This window comes from Canis aureus, chromosome 21 (genome assembly GCF_053574225.1).
Source record: "Canis aureus isolate CA01 chromosome 21, VMU_Caureus_v.1.0, whole genome shotgun sequence".
Taxonomy (NCBI): domain Eukaryota; kingdom Metazoa; phylum Chordata; class Mammalia; order Carnivora; family Canidae; genus Canis; species Canis aureus.
The window spans coordinates 6,358,743-6,384,767 of record NC_135631.1 but is presented as its reverse complement, the minus strand read 5'-3'; the positions used below and the strand labels follow the sequence as shown (position 1 = coordinate 6,384,767).

The window sequence follows — 26,025 nt, the reverse complement described above, 5'->3', positions numbered from 1 at the left end:
GAAGGGGGTGAACCATCCATCTCCTCCATGGGAACAGGAGGCAAAAGTGAAAAAGAGCCTCCTGGCGTCAGCCCAGCCTGGGAGGGCAATCGAGTCACTGCCTCCAGGGCACTTGGAATTGGGGAGGGCACAGTCAGTGGGAGGAACCAAGACTGAGGACCTGTAGCCATCCGCAAAGCCAGAGAGGGCATGAGGAGCCCATGGTGGAGGGGCTTTCTCTGGCAGCCTGAGGGCTCCACTGGGGCCCAGACCTCAGGCACAGAACCTGACTCCACTCTGGGGCCAAACTCAGGTAGCACCAGCCAAGGGGACGCTGGACAGGGCGGGGGGAGGGGGAGAGGTTGGTGGAGGGGACAGGGCAGGGATACAGGGCCAGGGCTGGGAGTGACTGCAGTGTAGCTCTCAGTCAGTGGACCCAGGGTATCCAGGGAGCTAACTGCACCCAGGAGGCACCACTCTGTCTTATCCCGGGGCTGCAGGATGACAGTTTTCTCTTTCTAAGAATACGGCATGCTCCCCTCTTCTCTTTCATTAGATTTAGTAGTCTCTAGGCTCAGACACAAAAGAACACATGCTGTGTGGTTCCATTTCTATGATGCTCCAGAACAGTCAAAACTAATCCATGGTGATAGAAATCAGGACAGGGCTGCCCCTGTGGGTGGGGAGGGGGCACCCGGGAATCCCCCGGGCGCTGGCCATGTTCTGTATCCAGACCAGCGTGGGGGCTTGGCAGGTGCATACAACTCTCAAAGCTACATCACAACATATACTTAGAATCTGTGCATTTTATAGTCTGTGAGTTATACCTTCATCTCCAAAAACTAAGAAAAAAAAAAGTTAGTGCTTGGCCTTGTTACACCATTTCCTGGGACTGTGCAATCTGATTTTCTTGCTATTAAAAATTCACGGTCCATGGCTGAGAACAGCAGCTGCCTTCTGTTTGCAGAGTCAACGCCAATCACAGCCCAGGCGGCATCAGCCTCGGCCACAAGGGCCTCCTTTCTTTTCCCTTTGACCTACTTCCCTGATAAGTGACAAGACAGCCAGACCAGGAACAAACGCGCCCCTTATTCCTCAGCCCTGAGCCCCGGCTAATCCACCCAGAGAGACGGATGGATGTGAGGGGCTTTGAGACATCGGCCCAGTTGTCAGTCTGCGCGTCAGACCCGACAGTGACGCCTCTGTTCGCCCGGCCCCCACCACCGCAGCCCCCCACATCCCCTCGTCCTTTTGTTTCCTGTCCTCACGAACATCTGTTAAAGCTCCTTCTCGGCGTAAATCATGAAGGCCAAGCCTCCCGCCTGCCCCAACACGCAGCCACGGCCTCCTCTAGGAAGGCCAAGGTGGAGGGCATGGAATGGGCTGGAGGCTGGCCGCTCTGGACACGGCCCCAACGCATCACCTGCCCAGGTCATTCAGGCCCCGAGCAGGGGAGCAGGGCTGCACAATGCCCGGAAGCCCCCAGCGGAGAGGGGTGCAGGGGGATAAACGTCAAAACAGCAGGGGCGTATCCTACAGAGAGCCTGGGCCAGAGCGCGGGGGGCGGAAGGCTTCCTTGGACAGTGGTGGTAACTCCCAGATTGGGCCCCGCTACTGCTGTTTGTAGCCGATCCCACATAATTGGAAAAACATGGGGAAAACCAAATCCAGCTGGGCGCCCCCGTGGGCCAGGCTGCTGGGGAGGGGCGGGGGCGGCAGGCGCTGGAGGACACTGGCTCGCTGCATGGGATCACGGCCGGCCCAGGCGTCCTCCCCTGGCTCTTGGCTCTTGGCTCACGAGACAAGAGTCACTCGGGCCCCAGGGTCTCACCAAGCTCACCCCCTGCAGAGCTGGGACCCAGCAGGGGCCGCTTGCTAGGACATCAATGGTTCTAGTCTCCTAGCCTACAGGACCTCCACTGGGGCCCCTTGAGGAGGGGCTTGGGGACCTGAGACGTCACACCCTGCGGCGAGTGTGTGTCACCCCACCCACAGGGCCATGGGATATAAGCCAGTGTTGATCTTAAGGAAGGGAGTCCAAGTCTCCCATCCTGTCTGTGTGGCCCCCACACAGGTGCTGTGGAAAGTAGCTTCTCAACTGTCCCCCAGCTACATAGAGGGGTGTCACCCTGCTCTCCCCATTTCACAGGTGAGAAGGCAGCAGCCGGGATGTGACCCTCTGCACCCTGCCTTGTGCCATCCTCTGCCTCTGGGGTACAGATTGCAGGCCCTGGGTTGTCACCACCACCACCACCCCCATCCACTGGGGTCTGAGCATCTCTGCCACCTCAGCCCCTTCCTTGGGGAAGGTGGCGTCAACTCTGTGCACAGGGCTGGCTTTCATTTGCTCAAAAGCAGGAAAAAAATAGGACTCATGCATATTACAAAAATGTCTTTAGATTCAAATCCACAGCAAAGATGGTCAGACGCCCAGAGTGAAAGCCCCAGGAACCCGCCAAGCCATGCCTGAGGCCGTGGCTCCGGGTCCTGCGATGTTCCCGGCTGTGTGGAGGTTCCCCAAATGCAGCACATGAGCCACCTTGGGTGCGTGTCAAGTCCAGACTCAGCCTTCTGCCTCCCATACCTGGCCCTTGTCCTGGGGACTCTGATTTGCTGGGGCCTGGGGAATCTGCACATGATGTAAGGGTCCGAGTAATTTTGACACATCCAGACCTCTGCCTCAGACCCCAATCCTGCCCTGCCTGATGCTGGCCTTCATCCCTGGAAAGGGAGCTACATGCCCAGTGCCCCCAGAACATACCCCTCACTCTTCTGCTCCCCACCCACCCTATGCCATCTTCAAAACTCCTCTCGCCACCACCCAGCCTCATCATCTGATTTCAAACATTCAGGGAAGAATTGCTCTTCTGGCCTCAAATGAGACTAGCCTGTCTGGCTCCAAGTTCAAGTTTAAATTTAAGCACAGCTCATATTTGTTGGGTGGCCAGGCCTTCCTCCCAAGAATCAGGTACTATTATCATCTCTTTCTACAGGGGAGGAAACTGAAAACAGAGAGGCCGAGTTATTTTCCCAAGATCACACAGCCAGGATGTGTGTGTAGGTATCAAAAAATGGTGACTGGACACACAAAGCCATCACATAATTGGAAACTGATCTAAATTCTGGGTCTCCCCAAGACTGGATTTCCTCACCACTCCAAAAGTCAATTAAAGAGCAAAGCTACATTCTATAGAGCGAATGCCACTTCTGATGCCTCCCCTTTTAGAAGACGGGAAGTTGTGCCAGCAGGTGCCTTCCGTTCATCTTTCCTGCCAGCGCCTGCCTTCCATCATCCTACCGGCCACCAGGAAGCCTCTCCCGAGCACTGGCAGCCTCCACAGGCAGGACTCAGTGTTTTGCTTTCTCCAATTTACCCTCATGTTTCCAGCTACTATCTCCAGGCTGCTTTCAGGATCACCTGCACAAAGCCAGCAGTCAAAATCCACGCTGCACAATGTAAGTCATGCCTACCCCCAGGCAAAACTACAGGCGGCAGACATGAGAGGCCTGGAAGGCCACGCGAAAAAAGCAAATCAGTGGACACACTGGTTTCATCAAACATCTTCCTTTAATGTGACATTCTGTGGCAAGAAATGAAACCTGGAGGGCAGATCTGTGTCCTAAAACCCAGCCTGCCAGCGGAGTTGTCACGTTGTGTGAAGCCCGAAGCCCATGGTCCTGGCTCACGACCCTATCTCTGACTCGCCATGTCTGTCCCCTAAACAGACACCCCTCAAAGATGGAATCCATGTTTCACTCATGCCCTGATACCTCTAGATTAATATACATGGACAGATACATACCTCAGTTCCACCCCGGATCTCCAGAGAGCCACCTTCGTGGCAAACCCTTGAAATGTTCTGAGAAGCTCTGGATTTCTTCTCAACTCAAACTAAAATCTTGAGGAAACTCTGTTTCCCCTTTCCCACAAAGCTTCAAGTGGTCCCAGGGCAGGAAGCTACAGAAGCCCCATGCAGCCTCCAGAGCCAGTCTATTTAGTGGGAAGCACACGGGGTGGGAACCATTCTTATAAAAACACAGAACTCTCATTCAGAGCAAAAGTCCCAGCCCATCCCTTCTGTGTCCTCTGGTAGCTTCCCCCTCCTGTGACACACCCTCCAGGGCATTTGGAGCAAAAGCCTGAAAGAGCCCCCTGAGCTGCTCTATGCAGACAGATCCACACACCCACACACCCAAGGAGGCTGCCCTGAAAGACAACAAAAATTTTTTCTTCCTCTCACTTGGCATTCTCCAACTGAGTTATTTGTAAAAGTGCCCTTTACAGTTGGGAGATGGAAATGGCTCTCACAAGACCTGAATCCCAGGGGAATCTGCAAGCTGGCCATCCTTCCTGAAGGATCAGCTCCCTGCCAGACAGCTTCCCACAGGGCCAGGCCCTGCTGCTAACTCACCAGGTTCAATCCACAAGGGTTGGTGCCAGCTCTCCACCAGAGCTTCCAGCCAACCCCCTTCACCCTTGTACAGCCTCCTCCAGGAGGGCCTCTCCCCCAGGGCATCTCTCCTACTCTGCCTCCTGTACCCCACCTCCCACAGATGTTTGCAGAAAGAACAGGATGCCCTCAAAGGGCTTGACCACAGGCAGTGGTCCCCAGAGCTCAGAGGCTCCAGCTACTGGAATGCAGATAACCAGAAAGTCCCTGCTCCTCTGCCTGGAAAAGAAGGCAGCCCTCCCCCAAGGGGTGGGAGGACTGTGGACCATGGAGACAAACTTAGGCCTCCGGAAGACCTGCCCTACTCCCTCTGGCCCAACGTGAAGACAGATCCCAATGGTGTGAATGGTGGGTGTGGCTGCCATGTATGTGCACAGACTATGCACTGGGTGCCCTGCACAGCACTTCTAAGTCCTATCCATACACTGTCCTCCCAGCTCCCCTGGGCAGGGGGTGGTCGGTGAGCCCTACCTCTCAAATGAGGAAGAGAGGCACAGAGTGACAAGGCCCCAGACACCGTCCACCCCTGATGACCAACAGCCGTTTGTACACCAGGGTAGCCTGGGCAACCCTTTGGGGAACTCCAGGCTTCTCTAGCTGTATAGCTGCACTGGGCCATGACTCTGGGATTCTAGGGGGCTCCACACTCCAGTCCTGGATCTGTGGGTGCATGGATCTCCTGCTTCACATGGCAGCAACAGACACCATGTTCAGATCCCTCTAACTCTAGGGCCAGGCCCCAAGCTGGCTCTCTCATGGCAGCATGACTTGGAAATAGCAAAAACATAAATAAAACAGAAATGCACAACTGGGGACAGATGTGTCATTGGATAAACATTTTTCAGGCACTAAAACTCATGTTTTAGAAGCATATACACCTCCTATAATTGCAAGTATTCCTGCAATAATATTGAGTAAAATGCAGAAACACCCATGGAAAAGCAGCAGAGAAAGAAACAGCAAAATGTTAAGACTACCTCCAGATTCCCTTCAGTTTCTCCTGCACACAAAGCAGGACTGGCTACATATATTGCAGGGCCGCTGCAAAATGAAAATGCGGGGCCCCCTGTCCAAAAAATTATTAAGCATTTCAAGTCAGCAACAACAGAGCACCAAACCAGGGCTCTTCTGAACTCGGGGCCCCGAGTGATTGCACAGACCAAACCCCTGTGAAGTCAGTTCTGACACCATCTAGCTTTTGCTCCAGGGCTGTTGCACATGCTGTTCCTTCTCACTGTTCCTTGCCCTTCCTCCCTGTTAATCCTCAAGTCTCAGCCTGAATGGTGCCTCCTGGGAAGGACTTTCTCTGACCTTCCACCCTACCCCATCTGAATCTCTCCTTTGTGCCCTTCCTTACTCTGATCCAAATTTGAATTGGTTTTATTCATTTGTGTGCCTGCTGGCCTCCTGTCGACCCCACCCCAACTTGCACATGTGCTCTAAGAACGGCGGGGGGAGTGGGGTGGGGAATAGGCCAGTGTCACTTACTGCTTTTATTCTCTGCACCCAGCACATAACAGGCATGCGGTCATTGCTTGTGGATACATGGAACTTAATATACTCCATATTTTTCAGATTTGCCAAGATGAACTTTTTTTTTTAAGATTTGTTTATTTGAGAGAGAGACAGAGAGAGTGTATGCTGGGGGCGGCACAGAGGGAGAGAGAGAATCTCAAGCAGACTCCACAGTGAGCACAGAGCCCAAGGTGGGGCTCAATCCCACAACCCTGAGATCATGACCTGAGTCAAACCCAAGAGCTGGGTGCTCAACTGAGCCCCCCAGGCACCCCTGAACTTTTTTGTTCTAAACCCATGCTCGAGTTCTGGTAACACTACCTCCCCTCCGCCCCTAGGTCCCCAGGGAAGTCCCTGGCCCAGGGGCAGCTGCTTCCTGACGTCTCTCACCAGCACCTCACTGGCCACTCAGGCTCCACCCAGCCGCGCTGGGCCCTGGGCATCCCAGAGATGGCTGTATCCTGGACGCGCATCATGTCCAGAAGAGCACACTCTGAACCTGACACTTGGAAATGAAGAGCTTCAGACACTGTCCCGGACCAGGGGGTGGCATGTCATTAAAAAATAATCATACAAAAAGTCCTGGAAGCGGCAAGTGCTGAGAATTAGGGAGGAGAACAAAGAGGCTGACATATACCTGAAGCAAAGAGAAACACCTGTGTTCAGGAAGGGACCTCCACTGAACTCCCTGTGCCTGAAGTGTTCTCCCATTGAGCATGTGCTTGCAAGCTGAATTTCCATGAGGCAGGTTAGTAGGGCACAAAGGCCCCACGGAAAGCGGATGCAAGGACAGAAATGAATCCCAAGTGTGCAGCAGCGCACACTCGGGAGGGATGGAGAGGCAGGAAAGGAGACCGTACCTCCCTCAGGGTACCTCCCGGCTCCCTGGCCACTCCCACCCCACCCTAATGTCACTCTTACACTCCACACAGTTTTCACGTGGCAGTTGGCAACAGTGAGCATCTGGACTACAACCACACTGTGCTGGCGGCCCACTGCAAGCTGGCCCGATGGACCAGAACACAAGTCCGGAGCCCGGAGCCTGGGAACGTGCCCAGCGGGCAGCAGTACCCAGATCCAACCCCAGTCCCAGCTGCTGGGCTGCCCCCTCTCCGCAGCACCCCGGCTGCCCCCAGCCGGCGCTCCCCGTCTCACCTGCCTTGCACGTCTTGCCGTTGTCCTGAAGCTGCACACCAGTGGGGCAGGCACACGTGTAGAAAGGCTCCCTCGGGGACAGCAGGCACAGGTGGGAGCAGCCACCATTGTCCTCCGCACACCGTGTGTGGACTGGGGAAGACAGGGAAGACTGAGGAAAGGTTCTAGAACAGGGCCCTCGACCCTACTTGACCCTACTCCCACCCCCATGCACCACTCCCGCTGGGGGCATCCTCCCTGCTCCTCCCCCCAACCCTCTATGATAAGAAACTCTTGTCTTCTCCCAAGCCCCTCAGACAACACCTCCTCCATGAAGGCCACCCTCAGCCTTCCCTGCCACGATCTCAGGACCTGCCCATGCAGTATGGATCGGGGGCTCCTGGAGCAGAGGTCTGTCTTGTCTTTGTGACATGCTTGGACCCCACCGGATATGCACCAATGCTTTGGTGGCCACACCTGCACACTCTCGGTGCTGAAAACAACCCTTTTCATTCTCTCAAGACTGTCCACAACTAGCACGCTACTGAACTGAATACTGCCGTCATTTCACTCTGCCCAGGGCAGGCTGGGGTGTGGTACCCTAAAATGCAAAGTAGGAACCGCCCCACCCCCGACAACTGGAGCAGACTTGTAGGGTGGTGCCTCTCCTGTCCCTAAAGCCGCCTTCCGGGGTGGGCTGCCCCAAGTGTGGATCCATTTAAGGACCATGATGTTCTCACCAGAAAACGATTCCAGAGAGCCCCACCTTCCCTTTGGCATTGACAACAGTTGCCCCCTTTGGGTCTCCACTCTTGAGTTCAAAGCTGGAACCTTCTACATAAGCCCAGGGTCCCCACTCTGCTATCCACCTGTCACAGGAGCCCTGAGCCCATGTGTTTCAAGCTTCTCACCAACAAAGACCCCAGCCACCACCGTATGGGGATCCCAGGCTGAGTCTCAACTTAAAGCCTTATTGATTGTTCGTCAATAATTCTGTAACTTCTGTCGGCCTTGAAAACAAAGCAACCTTCATTGGGGAGTCCCTCTGCCACCTCCGAAGAGAGGACAGCAGGGGGTGGGGGGCACATGAAGCAGCCCCCACACCAGCTCTGCAGAGAGCTCCCCTGGTTGCCCCTGAACCTGGCCCTGCACTCTGCAAACACCTCCCTCCCCTCTACCAGCACCTCCTCTTCTCCTCCACTGCTCTGAGGCCAGCACCCCAAGACTAAGGGCTTCAGCTGAGGGAAGAGGCCAGCCACCCCCTCCCCAGCCCCCCACTTACAGTAAGGCTGCCGCTCTGGGCTGAGCACTTGAATATCCATGGGTGAATAGAGAGCGCTAAGGATCTCCTTCCTCTTCTCTCCAGTCCTCTTGTTACAGGCGTGGATGGAGCGGGTCTGCCAGTCTGTCCAGTACAGAGTGTCCCCAGAGAGTGTCAGGGCGAAGGGGTGCGTCAGGCTGCCCTCGACCACCTTCTGCCTGCAGGTGCGGGAGGAGACGGAGGAGCCATCAGCAGATTCCCCACAGCCCCGCACGCCCAGCTTCGAACACCCTCCGCACCGGCCACGGTGGACCCATTCACATCACATAGGATAACCGTGGGGCAGGCATCCCAGGAATTGGCCCATGTGTGCAGGGCAGCTCCCAGACTCAGCCAGCCTCCTGCCATCCCTCACGGTGACATGGGCCTCCCCTCCCCACCTGTTTCTACAAAAGTGGCTGGCGGCAGAGTGCCCCACAGGGAAACAAGGGGGAGCCACAGCTGATGACAGCGAGCTGGTGACAAGCATGCCTGCTCAGCCCTGATGTTTCCACAACTTAGTACAGATTGGACCAAATGTGCCTGCTCATTCCTGTAATGCCAATAACTTACAGTATCAGAGTAAATTGAAGTTGCTATCAGTGCCAGAAAAAGCAGCTCTTTCATGTGTTTATAACGCCCAGCAAACAACTTTTTTTAAACAGGATTATGAAAAAAAAAAAACAAACAGGATTATGGACGCTGGTAATAGACTCATAATTTTACACCTGGTAGCATGTGTGATTATCTGGTTTAATGACCCTCCCCCGACTACAGGCTCCTGGGGCGGGGTGGGGGGGTGGCCTGCAGGGGGCTGGTCACCACCACCTCCCCAGCCTGTGTAACTTTTAAAATAAACTCATTGAGGTGACATTCACATAACACAAAATCAACCATTTTGTTAAGTGAGCAATGCGGCGCCGTGCAGCACATTTACAGTGCTTTGCCACCACTCCCTCCATCTACCTCCCAGACATTCCCACAGCTCCTCAGGAGAACCCGGAGCCCACTCGCCTGTTCCTCCTCCCATCCCCTCCACCTCAGCCCCCAGAGGCCACCAGCCTACTCTCTGTCTCCATGGATCTGCATGTTCTGGACGTTTCCTATAAACGGAGTCCTTCTGTGTCACCCACGTTGTAGGCATGCCAGTGCAGCTTTCCTTTTTATGGCTGAACAATATTCCACGGCACAGACGGACCATGCTTGGTTTATCTATTCATCTGCGATAGACACCAGGGCTGCTTCCACCTCTGGGCTACAGTGGGCACTACTGCTACGGACATATGTGCACATGTATTTATTCTGATACCAATTCTCACTCCCTTTGGGCATCTCTCCCCGGAGTGGAACTGCTGCATCGTACGGTCACTCAACGTTGACATTCTGAGGAACCACCCAACTGTCTTTCATGATGTCCTTTTTTAACCAAAGAAGCCAGAGGCCCATCATATCTCAGGCTGTTCCCCCCAAGCCCTGCCTCAGCCAGAGGCACCACAGGAAGCTGGTGCAGGCTTCAGCTCCCCTCACCCACCCTCACCCCTCCTCTCAGGTGCTGGCCCAGCCATGCCCACCCCACCTCCTGTTGGGTCCAGGAACTTCCTGAGCACAGCCTTTATTGAGTGCTTACTGTATCCAGGCACCATGCAATGAGTTTGATGTCTGTTGTTGCATCAAACCCTGTGAATACCCCTAGAAAGTATAATTGCCACCCCCAATTCACATGTGAAGCCCTGAGGCTCAGAGCACTGAAGTGACCCAGCCATGGTCACAGCTGAGAGGGGACCAAGCAGGTCCATCTGGCTGCAGTGCTTGCCCTCTTTACCAGCAGATTATGCTTCTACTGGAACGGCCCTACACACATCCATAAAGAGTGTTAGCCACCTGCAGAGCCAGAAGAATCTGGTGCTGAGGAGGACAGAAGGGCTGAGTGAACCCTGGAGTCATAGTGCCTGGCTTCCTGTCTTGACTCTGACTAGCCTTGGGGGGGTTCACATGCCTCTCTGTGCAATATCATAATACGGGATTATAACTACTAGCACATGAGGGTTGGTGTGAACATGAAACAAACTGATAAATATCCTGGCAAACACCAAGCGGTATGGAAGGGTTAGCCACCATCACCACATCACCATGTCATTGCTATCTTCACCACCATCACCATCACCACCACCACCATCATCGTCACCACCATTAGTATCATCACCACCACCATCATTACATCACTATCACCATCATCACCATAATCATCACCGTCATCATCATGTCTTAAATGCCACCACCATCCCTCCTGTCTTGTCACAATCCCTCTGCCAGGGACCCCCAGCCTGCAGCCTTTCTGGCCTCACACACTCCCTTCACAATGGCCAGGGTCATTCAACTTCCCAAGAATCACAGCTCTTCAGGCTGCCACACTTTCCAGGTCTCCATCCAGGCCCCAGGCCAGTCTGTGCAACAGAAACAATGGGATAGAATGTTTCTAACCAGCTAGGCATGGTCTGCAGAGATCAAGGGGGAGCTGAGGCCTCCTGCCAACCACCATGAGATTGATCCTCCGGTCTTGGTCAAGCCTTCAGATGACCAAGCCAAGAGCTGGCTTATAACCACAGGGCACACTCTGAGCTAAACCAGCAAAGCCACTCTCAATTCTTGATACCCCTTTCTTGCAAAAAACCCTGTTTGTTGATTTAGGTGGCCACATTTGCGGTAATTTGTTACACAGCAATAGCTAACTAATACACAGGCCTGGATAAAATGTGGCAAACTGGCTAACATCCTCACATCTTATGGAGTTGTCATCTGCCTATGTGGAGAGATCCGGCTAAGTGTTCCCAACACCATGTGACTGCAGCCCATGGCACCAGCACCCACATATGCCCTGCCTGGTTCAGAAGCTCCACCATGCAGGAACAGGGTCTGTCCTTCCAGGAGGATCCCCAAGACCTGGCACAGAGCTAACAGGCAGCCTTTGGTCAATAAATAAAAAATAAATAAACACCTCCGCATGAGAGGGACATTGCTACATCTATAGGGTAATGAGGCAGGGGCTGTCAAGCTAAGCTGACCAGAAAGTTCTAAAAGCAATTACCTAATAAGTAAAAACCCTTTATATTCCATTCACTTAACCCATTTTACTGAGCAACTACTATGTATAAGGTCCTCTCACAAGACTGGGGGATGCAATGAACACCAAAACCAACCCTGCTCCTGCCCTCAGGATGCGTACTTGGCACAGGGACGAAGGGGGTACACAGCCGAACAGCTCACAACCCTGTCAGATCCCCTGGGCTTTAGGTCTGCAATCCCTTATCTGCAATTCTGAAATCCAAAAAGCTCTGAAAATTTCTAGAGTTCTATTACTCATTTGGTGGCAAAACCTGTGTGTGACATGGGGCCGTTTATCGTCTTCCAACCCCACTTAGAATGAACATTCTGTGGTTTTTTTGTGAATGCATTCCCACAGTGGATGGCAGACCTTGCCTGGGTGTGGTATTAGACATGCCCTGGGCACTCTCTGTTTGAAGTTCTGAAAAGCCCAGACCTGGCCAAGGCCCTGGCGGTGGCTGGGGAGCAGAGTAAGAGGTGGGGGCCCACTTACCGGAAGGAGCCGTCCAGGTTGGCGCGGTGGATGAAGCTGAGCTTGGCATCGGCCCAGTAGAGCTTCTGCTCCTCCAGATCGATGGTCAGTCCGTTGGGCCAGTAGATGTCCGAGTCCACGATGATTTTTCGGGTGCTGCCGTCCATCCCTGCCCTTTCAATTCGAGGTGTCTCTCCCCAGTCTGTCCAGTACATGTACCTAACAAGGAGGCAGAGCACAAGCAGACAAGGCTAGCCCAGATCTGCTTTCGTCCTCATTTTCTATCCACACAAATGTAAACATGTAACATAGAAACAGTGAATTCATCCTAAAATCTCACCCACTAGAGAGAACCAGTGCTTAGGGGCTAGGCTATTATTGCTTCCAATTTTTTTTTTTTTTTAAGATTTTATTTATCCATCTGAGAGAGAGAGAGAGAGCAAGGGGAGTGGCAGACAGAGGGAGAGGGAGAAGCAGGCTCCCCACTGAGCAGGGAGCCCGATATGGGGCTCGATCCATGACCTGAGTTGAAGTCAGACGCTTCACCAACTGAGCCACCCAAGTGCTCCTCTAATTTGTGTTCTAAGCAGTTAGTAACATATTAATTTTTAAACAATGTTGGGGGGCAGCCCAGGTGGCTCAGCGGTTTAGCGCCACTGCCTTCAGCCCAGAGTATGATCCTGGAGACCTGGGATCGAGTCCTGGAGACCTGGGATCGAGTCCCACATCAGGCTCCCTGCATGGAGCCTGCTTCTCCCTCTGCCTATGTCTCTGCCTCTCTCTCTCTCTGTGTCTCTCATGAATAAATAAACAAAATCTAAAAAAAAAAAAAAAAAAAGTTGAGTAATCAAAATATACTGTTCCCATGTGTCCTCAGTTAGCAATATACTAATAGATATCCTCCTTGTTCTCTTAATGTACTATAAATTATTTACACAACTCCACATTGGGCGTTTGAGTTGTTTCTGATTTTTTGCTACTACAAAAATGCTGTAAGTGAACTGCTAAAGCCAATTAAAAATACGGAGAATGGAATATTATTCAGCAGTCTAAAAAAATGAGCCATTAAGCCATGGAAAGTCATGGAGGAATTGTAAATGTATATTACCAAGACAAGCCAATCTGAAAAGGCTATATACTGTGTGATTCCAACCACAGGACATCTCAGAAAAGACAAAACTATAGAACAGAAAGATGAGGGGCTGCCAGAGGTGGAGGAGAGAAGGACAAACAGGTGGGGCAGAGAGGATTTTCGACACTGGTGGACACATGATGTTAAATCATGGTCAAAACCACAGACTGTTCATAGGTATACGGGCAATTTCTATACCTTCCCTTAAGTTTTGTAGTGAACCTAAAACTGCTTAAAAATATAGAGTCTATTAAAAAATAAAACCCACATGGGTGGCGTTGTGCCCTGCAATAGTAATAGCATTTTTGCCTGGGTGGGTTTGTGGGTGATTTGGCTCTGCTTATCCACATCCTCCAGCTTTCAATAAGGGGCAGGTGCCTCACATCCATTGAGAAGCCACCCTACCTCCTTAAAGTCTTCCTTATGTGATGTCCCACCACATAAGCAGACATAATATGCAGTGACACTAGGCAGCTGGGGTGACAGGCCAAAAGCTCACCAGCACCCAGAGAACACATCTAGTTCTCCAGGTGGGGTGACCACCCAGCGTGCTCCTCAAAGCCAGGCATGGGTCTTGGTGACAGCTGAGAGGAACCACACCAGCCTGGAGGACACATGACCCTCAGGTTCCAGTCGGACGTGGATAAGCCACAGGACACAAATGGCAGACCTATTTTATTTGCTCTGCCCAGTGTCTCTCGGCAGATAAGTAGGACAGTGTCCCTTTGAGAAGCCCTGCTGCCACGTGTGGTCTATGAAGCTCTCCTTCTGAGGTAGGTGTGGGTGGGTCCTGGTCAATCAGCAAATCCCATAACCCTGGGCCAGGCTTTGTTTTAAAAGCAGGCAGCTCGTCCATGCTGGGCCAACAGGAGTTAGCCTGGAACCCTGACCCAGGAAGGCAGGGAGCTCCCGGGCCCCATCTGTGCCATCATGAAAGGGCCTGCTGGGATGGCAAATCCAGATGGGGAGAGCCTGTGGCCTGTCCCTTCTCAGGCATCCTAGTTCCAGGGCCCATGGACTCTCTCTCCCCTTCGAGCTTCTTCCCTCCCACCAAGCAAGTCCCCCCCCACCCCCCCACTGCTCTTGGCTCTACCTCTTCCCAGATTTCATCCGTTTTCAGCCAATCCTGAGCTACTGCTGTGCGCCAGAGGTCAGCACATTCATCAGGGGTGTGGGGAGAACAAACCCCACCTGGCCTTTCATGGGTCCTTGTCCATTGGGACCCCGGCGGCCACAGGAGGTGTGGGTGCCTGAGTGACCAGCTGCATTTGTGAGGCTGTGCAGCCTTCCCAGAGGGGTGTCATTTCCGAGCCAGTGCCATTACTATCTGCTGGAGGAGCTGTGACAAGGTCACTGAGAATGAGCCTGCAGGGGCTTGGTTCAAAAAGCACCCTCTGCCCCATGTAGCAGCAAGCTTACTGTCACCAAGCTCCCCTGCTCTCCATGCCCAGTGGGGACAGAGAGAAGAAGGCACACCTCACACGGAACACCTGTCCCAGGAGCCTCTCCTGCACTCTCTCCTCTGCATCTAGCGAGTACTCAGCAGATGAAGGGGAAGCAGGAATTACTATTCCCACTGGACAGATGGAAAAACTGAGTCTACAAAACTGAGGCTGACCTGCGCCAGCAGTTCTGGGAGCACCGTGTGGTTCTCTGAGTAAGACCAGAGCCCAGCCATCATATGACTCACCCCCGTGCCAGCAGGCCCGGGGCGTTGGTGCACTTTTCCTGGCAGCCCCGGGCTGGCAGGTGCTGTCAGCCAGCTCGGCAAAGGCTCCCGCCGGCCTGCTGTAGCCGCCTTTCTTCCCAACGCTTTCCCTGCCCCCAGCAGCCCAGACAGGGCCCAGCCTTCCCACCACCCGCCAAGAAGATATCAGGAGAATAAATCTCAGAGCGATCCACTCATGACCTCCCTGAATGCTCCACTGCAGCCAACGAGAAAGGCCGGAAAATGTGAAGGCTCGGGACCTCCGTGAGGAGCATAATTCAAATTCCTTCCCCCGGGTTTCATAACAGAGGCCCGCTGGTTTCCTTAAATGGGGAATTTGCGAGCCACTCCATTACCAGAGACCAGTTGGCGTGGATGTGCTTTTGCAAAATCTTGAACACTGCCCCAGGCCCGGCCAAATTCCACGGGGGAAAATCAACTTCCGAAGGAAAGCACGGCTGCCTGGTCTCTCTGCAGAGGCTGGCTGCGGTCGTGGTGGGTCGCGGTTGTGTGTTATTTTAGGGAAGGACCATTTTGCATTTTAAAGAAGGGGTTGGGTTTCAGCCTGGCTTTAACTTGAGACCCAGGAGCCACTGCAGCCCCTCTTGGGCTGATGCCAGCTGGGCCTCCCCTGCACCCCTGGCCCTGTCCCCGGCACCAGGTACTCAGGGCCAGAAGGTCTCCCTCAGTGCCTGCTCTGCCCCCCACGTGGGCACGTGGCACTGGGGAGGGGGTGTCCACCCTCTACCCTACCTGGACGTTTGCACTTTACTACCTATGCTGTGGAAACCATGTCAAGCCTAGTGTCAGGACCAGGGCCCTCCTGGCTGTGGGCTCTTGGTGGCGTGAACACCAAGATGAGATGGACTGCGAATCTACCCTCCTGAGGTCCGGGTCCCCTCATCTGATGTGGGAAAGGCTCCCATGGGACCGGGAAGGGGCGCTACTGCTCTTGCAACCTCATGCTTGTGGCCAGGAGAGAGCACAAGATCCACTGTCTCTATTCTTTAGGACAGTGGTCCTGTCCCCGGGACTCAGCCCCAACCTGTATTCAGCAAGAGTAGTGGTGCTGCCCATGGCATCTGGGTACTGGCTGGAGTCTTCCCCTCCTGGGCAGCATGGTGCCTCTGACCTTTTCCCCAGGGGAAGTGTGGGGGAGAGGCTAGGGCCTCAGAATGCCCTACCCAGGGCATCAATACCAAAGTCAACTTCACCCCAGGCGCCAGGCTGTGGGAGCGAATTCAGAGCCAAGATCAGAAAGGATTTCAAACATTTAATAAGAAAAGCCAGAGCCAGAGACTGAGCGACTCGCAGAGATGGCACAGGCAAGGCCAGCCTGGACGTGAACATGGAGAAGACCCAACCAAGCACCAAGCACCTCTCTACCAAGTGCCAGGCATCTCCCCATTAAGTACCTCCCTTCCAAGCACCAAGCACCTCCCCACCAAGCACTAAGCATCTCCCCACCAAGCAACTCTCCACCAAGTACCTCCCTACGAAGCACCTCTCCACCAAGTACTGAGCACTTCCCCACCAAGTGCTGAGCACCTCCCAACCAGGCACCAAGTACCTCCCAACCAAGATGGTGAGAGGTCATAAGGAAGAAAAGAGAGAACTCTGTGCACAGACAAGGAGACTATATCTGGAGTGGTGAGGCAGGGGCATTTTTAGTGTAACAACTACTAATATTTACTGAAGCCACTAATTGTTCTTGGTGTTTTCTGCATGACATGACATGGTCACACCCTGTACAGATGGGGACACTGAGGCACAGAACAGCAAGTCACCCCTGCTTCTTATCTTTCTAACCTGCATGCAAAGAACCAGCAAACCCATGTGATTCTGCCTTCAAAACATCCCAAATCTGGCCACTGCTCACCCATAGCCCACTAGCTTCCTGATCCAAGCCTCCACCTTCTATCAGATCACAATGATAGCTTGATAGCTGCTAATGAGCGCCCTTCCCACCTCAAAGTCCATCCTCACTTTAACAGCCAGAGGGACTCCTTTACATGAGTCGGAAGAGCAACCCCTCCACTCTAAACAGGACCTGCCCCTCCCCTACTTTGTGTCCTTCCCTCTCCCCCTCACTCCACTACAGCCCCTCCAACAGGCCGGGCCTCCTCCTACCCAGGGCCTTTGCACTGGCTGCTCTCACTGCCTGGAATATGTATCCCTGGGATGGCCATGTGGCTCTCACTCTCATCTGCTTCAGGTCTCTGCTCAAATGTCACCAACAGATGTTCCTAGTCTCCTGACCTACAACAGGAAGCCCCTTGCCTCATTTTCTTTGTCCTCAGGCCCTGCACTATTCTCCTCTGTGGCATACATCCCTCCTGAGCATACAACATTTATGGTCTTCTCCCCCTGGTGCATCATAAGGGCCTCCAGGCAGCACCCCTCAGCCTCTCCCATCACTGACAATATTCCCTCTTAGCCAGGGAGACTCAGCCCATGCCAGCTGCCACCTCCTGCAAGTCCTGGAGCCACACAGCAGTATGGGAGAGGTCTGAAATGGGGAACATCTTGGAAGGGCAGCCTGGCCCTGAGCAGCTCAGCCTGCTCAGAAGTTGGGCAAGAGGGGCCTAAGGGAAGTCACTGTTAGGCTTGGCCCCTCAGGATGCTGGGCTGGGCTGCTCCTCTCGTGGTGGAGGCATCAGGCTTGTCTGGCCTGACTTCAGTGAGTCAGACACCAGGGCCATAAATCCCAGACCATCCCATACCTCACACGTGGTGGACAGCAGAGTCAGCGAGGTACATTTTCTAAGTCAACCGAGCACCCCCGACCTAAGGAGGTTTACTCGGCCACCACAGCACCCCTTCAACCAACCTGTTCCCTGAGTTACTCAAATGACAGCCCCGGCAGGACAGGTCAGCACTTCCCAGCCCCTGTTCCACCCACCCTGGGGCAGGCTGACAGGGCAGAGCAAGTGGGTGGCATCAGGACCAGAACCCGGGGGTTTTATTGTGTTTCCGTTCCAGATGTCAGGGAGCCATCCACCTCTGACAACGGAATCAGCAGAGAACTGGACACACATCAGTGGGTCAGCTGCTGATAGCAGGTAGGCACCTGCTGCCCAGGTAAGACTGTGTCACTCCCAGGCTGTGGGAAGAGGGGACTGAGGGTGGAGGGGTCACTGAGCAAAAGCTCCCACTCAGAAAAATCTAGAATGAGCCTGGCCAAGCTGGGCAGTGACACTCAGCCACCTCCCCACGATCTCTCCCTCCCGGCCTTCAAATCCAAGGATGTTCTTAGCTTCACTGCCACTCACACAATCCCACCTGGAACTCACGGCTGGGCCCTGAGCCTTCGTGGGTCACTGTGAGCTCAGCCAGACCAGGGACCAGAGGGGAGCAGAGGGCTTCCGGAGAGTTCAGAGAAACAATCCCCTAACAAGTTCCTCATATCAAGGGAAAATGATTCTCAACAAGTTCTGAAAGGTAAACTCGTAAGATTGTCAGGTTTTCTCTGAAAAAGTTGCTCGGGCTCAAGCAAATTCAAGAAGGAAACCCCGACCCCCCCTCACCCCCACCAAGAAGGAAGGCAGCTGGGTTTACCCATGAGCGGGGTCCAAGGCGATGGCCCGTGGCTGGTCAAGGTCCTGCCAGAAGAGGACCTTCCGGGACGTCCCATTGAGGTTGGCCACCTCGATGCGATTGGTCTCTGAGTCCGTCCAGTACAGCTTCTTGCCAACCCAGTCACAGGCCAGGCCATCAGGTGACACCAAGCCAGAGATGACCACATTCTGCACAGCAACCCCCGTCTGGTTCAGGTAGGTCTGTTTGATGGCCTCCTCGCTCACATCCGTCCAGTACACGGCTCCCTTGGAGAACTGGAAATCCACGGCCGCCGCATCCTCCAGGCCGCTGACCACGATGGTGGACTCCAGCTTGACTCCGCCAGCGTCCACCAGCCGCACATCCCGGCGGTTGGCAAACAGCAGGAGTGGTGAGGCTGCAGGGGGTGGAAGCGAACCATGAGGACCACTCACTGAGCCAGAGCCCGCACAGCCTGGCACAGGGGGCCGTGGGCACTGCGCACCCCCAGGCCCTCTGCTCCGTCCTCCCACTCCCCTGGGCACAGGCTGGAAGGTGCCCAGGCAGGCCCAGGCCGGGCCATCTCAAAAGCTCCTCTAAAGCAGCAAACATTAGCTCCCCTAATTCCTGGGATCATGGAGGACCCCGTGCAGCACCCCAAGCCTAGGTGACTCTGCCTGCCATGCCCACACCACATGGCACCCCTGGGGGCTGCAGAGAGGTAAGTCACATCAGCCTGATGCCAGAGAAGGGGACGGGAGGGCACAGTCCCGGCTGGGCCACAGTCTCAGGATTCCCTTATAATTCCCCAACCTGCTGTCCTAGCTCAGGCCTCTTCCTGGGACTGTGGCCTCGGTCTGCCACTCTGGAATGCCACCCCCTCAGCTCAAACCCTTCGACAGCGCCCTGTGCTGCTGGGGCTGAGGTCAGGCTGCCACAGCAAGTGCCAGGCTCAAACCTAGGCTGCACCTCTAGAGGACACAAGGACACAAGGACGGCTGAAGGTGAGGACCCCACGGGCTCCACCACTGCCACCATCACCATCGCCATCACCAGCATCACTGCGTCATGAGGCAGGAGGGGACGCTTGTAAAGATCAAGTGGGGGTGGTGCAGACACATCTGAGCCGGCGTCCCGACCTCTTGCAAGGAGGGACCTCTTGCAAAGTACTCTGTCCTCGGATCTCACCCCTCCCTGCCCCAAACAGATGCAGACAGTAAAGAACATTCATCATCACAGGCTGACAGCTCTCTGCAGCTCATGCACAGTACGCAGAGCTGTGCGGGCTCGTCAGTAAGTCCCCTGGGAACCCCGTGCCCAGGTTTGGGCTGTGGGTGACATTGTGCCCACTTCATGGAAGGGAAAGATAAGCCTTTGAGAGGTGCCTGCGCAGCCCAGTTCAACAGTGTACCGAAGGCCCCTGCACTGTGGGTCGCTTACGGTATGCTGGTTGCAGAGGTGTATTCAGTTTGTAAAAATGCATTGCTTTTCTGTTGTATATTCACTTCAATAAAAATTCAAAAATGGTACTTTTCCTGTTTTCCTGGCTTCTTATAGGAATCTTTCCCAATATGCCAAGGGTCCACTGCCTGGCTGAGAATGCTCCTGCCCCTGCCCCAGGCCCGTGCACAGGGGCTGCTCTGCAAGTGCACATCACCCAGCCTACGGCATCCCCCAACTTTAAGAAAGTGCATTACCTCTGCCCTGTGAGAGGTGGAGAGGGAAAGCAAGACTGTCTAGAAGGGTGTGGGCCCCCACCCCCAGCCAGAGGCTCTGGGTAGTGAAGCAGGGATGCCCACCCCCACGGCTTGGCCGGCAGTTAGGTGCCATGTGAGAGCTGGGTCCTGGCCAGCCGTGTAAGGCAGTGGGAGAAGGTAGATGAGACCCAGGATGAAGGAGGGTCCAGAACCTTCTGAGAGGAAGAATCCATGAGGCCAGAGGACGGGGGCCTTCACTGTGAGCAGGGTCGCATGTGGGATCTGAAGGACACAGTGGCACAAGTGGACAAAGCCACCCAAACGCAGACACCCCTCAGCACACCCAGGGTGATGTGGCATGCCTAGACAACATTCCCATTCATCATCGCCATGATGTTCCCGGCCACCCAGAGCAGGGATTACCAGGAATCCCGTCCCACCTGAGAGGTTTACAGTGCCCAGGCTCCTGAGGTTCCCTGCAGCACGGTCCCCTGGCTCATCCCCACTCCTCCAGCCAAGGCATGACCTAACGGGGCATGAGGAGTCAAAATTCCACACTATGGTTCTTAACCTTCTGAGGGTCACAATGCTCTCTCTGATAAACTGATCCTCTCATCCGACACAGACACCCACAGGAGCACACTCAGTGATGTCACCAAAGTCCCATGACCTCCCCCTGGCAGGGAGGACCCAGCTCCAGCCCGATAACCCCTTGTTAGGCAAGTGGGGAGGTAAGGGGAGCTACTGACCTCTCTTTCTATAAAGTAACCTCTGTCTCAGGAGGGAGCAAGCTCCCTGTTGCCAGGTATTCAAGTGTTAGTCCGGGACTACAGGTGAGGGGCCGCAGGTGAGCCTCGCCGGGTGTGAGCACCATCGGGAAGACAGCTCCATAGAGGACTGGCCTCCAATCGGCTGCTCTCCAGCCAGGAGGGGAAGCGCTGGGGAGGAGGTACGGGGGCGGGGGGGTGAGTTGCCAGACCCAGTGTTAGCCAGAAACCCAGAACACCCTACCCTGCAGCAAGAGGTGCCTGGGCTGTGGAGATGGGGAGGAAAGGAGCTCCTGGAAGCAGCCCCAGGCACAAAAAAAATTCTAGCTCTGTTCTGTACTTTCTCCCCAAACTGGAAAGACCACATTTTCACCACGGTTTACACTCTGGGCAGTTCAGGTGCACCCTTCAAAGGCCACAGATGGGGAGTGTTTTTCAAGTTCTTATGCTTTTCCCAAAGTGAAACTCTTAGGGAGGGGAACCACCCTGAGGAGCCAGGGGTGGATGAGTGGGTGGCAGGCAAGCTTCCACGCCACCCGGATGGGCGTGGCCCCAACAGGCAGGCTCTTTCCAGGAGGAGCGGCTCCTGCTTCTAGGATGTTTAGAAAGCATGCCACACTCCACTTCCAGGTCTACAGGGGCACCCACCTCACTCTCCAAGTACCTGGGAACTCACAGTGAGGGTGGCTTCCCCAGCTGCCACAGGCAGCACCTACCCTCCTCGTGGCCTGCTCAGGGCCTGGGTGACCCCGGCCAACATGGCCCTCCCACCCGGCCTCCTTGGGACCTCTCTTCTCCCACTGGTGGAGAGACGCTGGGCACAGAATGGACAGGAGCCAGCCAGCCATGGGGATGCTGGTGGGAGTGGGGCCAGATGGAAGAGAACAGAGCAGAGCAGAAAGGCAAGGAAGCTCTCAGGACAGCAGTCAAGACGGGCAGTGTGTTGCACTGAGACCACAGCAGAGACAGCCAGGAGAGTGGTGGCAGAGGACCCTATAGCATCACCCCAGACACACAGAACCCCCTTCATGTCCTCTATGATGGTAGGGAAACCGTCATAAGCAATAAATACAATAGACAGGCAAAGTTAGTACCTTGCAACATTAGTGCTATGGTTTGGAAAAACAGAGCAGGGTACAGGGTCTGGGAGTGGGGGGGCTCTCATTTCACCTAAGGCAGTTAGGGCAATCCCCTGAGAGAGTGACACCTGGCAGAGACGTGAAGGGTTGAGGGAGGGCTGAAGAGAAGGCATCATCAAAAGAGGGAACAGCCAGTGCAAAGGTCCTAGGGTGAAGCATGGAGGAGGAGCAGACACGGGTCGTAGGTCCTCCTTCCCTGCCAGGCAGCGCGCCTGTATGCCCCAGACCCTCGCATCCCACAGTCCTCTGTGGGTCAGAGGTCTCAGCTGCATATCCCCCAGGTGAGAGGACTGCAGCTCTAAGAAATGTACCTTGACCTTCTCTGGTCACTCCACCCAGGGATGATTTTTTTATTTTATTTTATTTTATTAAAAAAAATTTTTATTGGAGTTCAATTTGCCAACATACAGCATAATACCCAGTGCTCATCCCGCCAAGTGTCCCCCTCAGTGCCCATCACGCATTCACCCAACCCCCCCGCCCACCTCCCCTTCCACTACTTGTTCATTTCCCAGAGTTAGGTGTCTCTCATGTTTTGTCACCCTCACTGATATTTTCACTCATTTTCTCTCCTTTCCCTTTATTCCCAGGGATGATTTATTGACTCAAGGCCTGAGCTTCTAGGGGATCCCTGGGTGGTGCAGTGGTTTGGTGCCTGCCTTTGGCCCAGGGCGCGATCCTGGAGACCTGGGATCGAATCCTACATCGGGCTCCCGGTGCATGGAGCCTGCTTCTCCTTCTGCCTGTGTCTCTGCCTCTCTCTCTCTGTGACTATCATAAATAAATAAATAATTAAGAAAGAAAAGAAAAGAAAAAAAAAAAAAGGCCTGAGCTTCTGGGCAGCAAGAAGGAATCGCAGGAAGAAAGAGTGCAACGCAACAGGGAAGAGGAAGGTAGGGTGGACAGGCTGAGCGGAAGCCACTGGGCCCAGCCACCTCCAAGCTCCGGAACCCACATGGGTCACCATGAAAAACAGACTGTCACCTGATGGCCACGGACACCAGGAAAACACTTTTGGAAAACACTGTAGCACCTGGCATTAAGGGCCATGGAAATGTCTCCCCAGGGCTCACCCTTGCAGGAATGCATCCGAAGGAATACTGGAGGAAGGAAAAAGATCTGATCACAGTATTTGCTGCAGCCTTATTTGCAATAAAAATATAAACAAAATATCTCCACAGTCAGGGGTAGCCAGACTGTTCTCCCAGCGTAAAGTCAGATCCACAGAAGTAATAAAAAAGTGGTTGCGGGGACATCAGAGAATGTGCACGATATCGTGTTAAGTCAAAACACACCCACACGAAATATCAGAAAGGGAGACAGAACATAAAGACTCCTAACTCTGGGAAACGAACTAGGGGTGATGGAACGGGAGGAGGGTGGGGGGTGGGGGTGAATGGGTGACAGGCACTGAGGGGAGCACTTGACAGGATGAGCACTGGGTGTTATTCTGTATGTTGGTAAATTGAACACCAATAAAAAATAAATTTATTATTAAAAAAAAAAACCACACCCACATGACCTAACTCTAATTGTACTTGCACTGCGGTTTCTTTTTTTTTTTTTTTAAGATTTATTTATTTATTTTTATTTATGATAGACACAGAGAGAGAGAAAAAGAGGCAGAGACACAGGAGGAGGGAGAAGCAGGCTCCATGCACCGGGAGCCCGACGTGGGACTCGATCCCAGGACTCCAGGATCGCACCCTTCGCACCCTGGGCTCAAGGCAGGCACCAAACCGCTGAGCCACCCAGGGATCCCCTGCACTGCGGTTTCACCAACAGGCTCAGTGGGGACGAAGATTGAACAGGAGACCGGGAAAGATGACCTCGTTGGGTCTCTGGGTAAATTTACTCTTCATGTCTTCACCCTGAATTCCATTTATGTTGCTACAAACTTATCTGTGCCAATAAGTTTTTCAGGACCATGGATCAGAGGGGCCTGCCAACCAGGTCGGCGCTCCGAGTGTGAGCGCTGGAGCCCACTGGGGGCGACGGTTCAGGCCCGACCCTCTCGGACGGCCGCGTCTGGCCTGAAATGGGGGGGATTACTGTCCGTCTAGTTCAAAGACTGTGGACTAGACTGGGAGCCAGGACGATTCATACACAGGCTTGACCCAGACAGCAGCCGGGGTGGGGCAGTATCCTCCATCCAGTACTGGGCCAGCTCGGCTCCAAAGGAATGTGCACGGACTCACACTTGGGGGTGGGGGTGGGGGGACACTGGGCTCTCACTGTGAAATTTGGGACAAAATTTTAGAGGCAGGAAATGAGATCTACCCTTAAAAGGGCACCACTGGGCCCGGAGTGGACCAAATCCCCCTGTGATGTTTCCTCTGTCCTGGTCTCCCAGTTGGTTTAACCAGGCATAGGTTACCCTTTCCGTGGCCCTGGATTTGCATGGTCCCTTCTTGCCATAACCCTCAGGACACCCCCCAAAGAGTCCTGTGGGTTCCCCACCCCTCCCTGTTAGGGGCCTGGGGGCAGGTCCTCCCACCTGGTTGCAAGTGGTCTGACGTTCCCAGCACCCTCAGCCAAACAGCGTCGGACACAGGCCGCTGGCTCCTTCTCCCTCCTCCCCTGGGTTTCAGGACCCATGACCAATTTCCAAGTCTGAAAATCCAGCGCCAGCCATCCCACTCTACCCCATGTAAGCATATCCAGTATTTATATATAGAATTCATAGCAGATGTCTGGGCTTCCATTCCAATAGCCTGTATTTTATACTGTTCACATGGTTACTCTAAACACAACGCAACTCAAGGTAACCCAATCCTCTGCTACTCGACCAAATAAGCAACATTTTTAGTGCACGCCTTATTGATACTCACCAAGCGTTACATTGCTCACTGGGCTGGCTAGCCCGGGACACAAGCTGTGGATTTACCAGCCAGGAGTGACCCTCCATCCCACACCAGCCCTCTAGGAAAGGAAGACTACATGGGTGGGACACATTCAAGGATTTAGTCGGGCAGGACACACACTGCACACACACAGTTTAACTAAAGAAGAAGAAATGGCAGGTGAGTGCCACAGACAGGAGATATCTAGAGCCTGAAGGAAAATGAACTGTTGGCTGGACCTGGCAGGCTTCCTGGAGGAAGGGAGACCACAGCCTGGAAGGATGAATAAGGCTTTGTGAATACCGAGTGTGCCCAGGCTCAATACCAAGATATATCTATGCACTTGAAATAATTTTACTCACAATGGCTTACAAGCAACTTATCCAACTCCTAACAGCTCTGGATGCCTTCTAGCAGTTTCTCAAATGGGTATTGATGCTACCCTCCTGCACACCCCATCCCCAGGAGCTCCCCTACTCATGCCATATCCCCAGGTATGCCTGGGTCCCTCTGCCCCTGTCTACCTGTCCAGCCCTGAACCAGCAGCACACACCCCAACACCTGGCAGCGCCAGCCCCTCGTTTCCTCCTCAGGATGTCCTGGCTGTCCTGAGCCTTCTCCACATTTCACAACCAGCTTCCTGAGTTCCAGAGTCTCTGCTGGGATGTTTTATATGGGATCTTAAAGTGTTCACAGTATGAAAGGCAAAAATGTCACAGCAAAGCCGGCAGGACAGAAAGATACACCAGGATGCTTATCGCGCTGCTGTCTCATAGCTTCAGGAGTGTATACATTACTGTGGGAGGTGGGTGGAGCGGATGCTTCACAACAGGGTGAATGTACCCCATGCCCCTGGGCTGGACGCTTTTACGTGGTTACGATGGCAAATTTTATATGATGCATATTTTAACACAACTTAATGGTATAAATAAAAGCGCATGGGTAGTAACATCACAGAATCGTACAAGCTACTGAAAAGAATGACTTAGAACTGCAGGTAGAGCCTGCATTCAGGATTTTATCTTTAAATGTTGGGCAGTCATTAAAGCATGTCTGCAATGTGCTACTTATTTATTTAAGCCCGTGTAGACTCATCTATTCTTAGCTTTTTTTTTTTAAAGATTTTTATTTATTTATTTGAGAGAGAGAATACGAGCACCAGGTGGGGGGTAGGGGGAGAAGGAGAAGCAGGCTCCCTGCTAAAGCAGAGAGCCCAATGCAGGACTCGATCCCAAGACCCCAGGATTAT

At 53.8% G+C, this 26,025-nt stretch overlaps 1 protein-coding gene across 2 annotated transcripts in view; it reads right to left on the bottom strand.

The window, feature by feature from the left end:
• The window catches only part of LRP5 (LDL receptor related protein 5), a 105,740-nt gene that overhangs the window by 56,905 nt on the left and 22,810 nt on the right, over positions 1-26,025 (bottom strand). For both annotated transcript variants that reach the window (XM_077862679.1, XM_077862680.1), the window contains exons 2-5: positions 18,352-18,748; positions 11,975-12,172; positions 8,362-8,558; positions 7,101-7,232 (exon numbers count right to left, since the gene is read on the bottom strand). In XM_077862679.1, the coding sequence (XP_077718805.1) occupies positions 7,101-7,232; positions 8,362-8,558; positions 11,975-12,172; positions 18,352-18,748 (924 nt within the window). The remainder of the gene's footprint in view (positions 1-7,100; positions 7,233-8,361; positions 8,559-11,974; positions 12,173-18,351; positions 18,749-26,025) is intronic.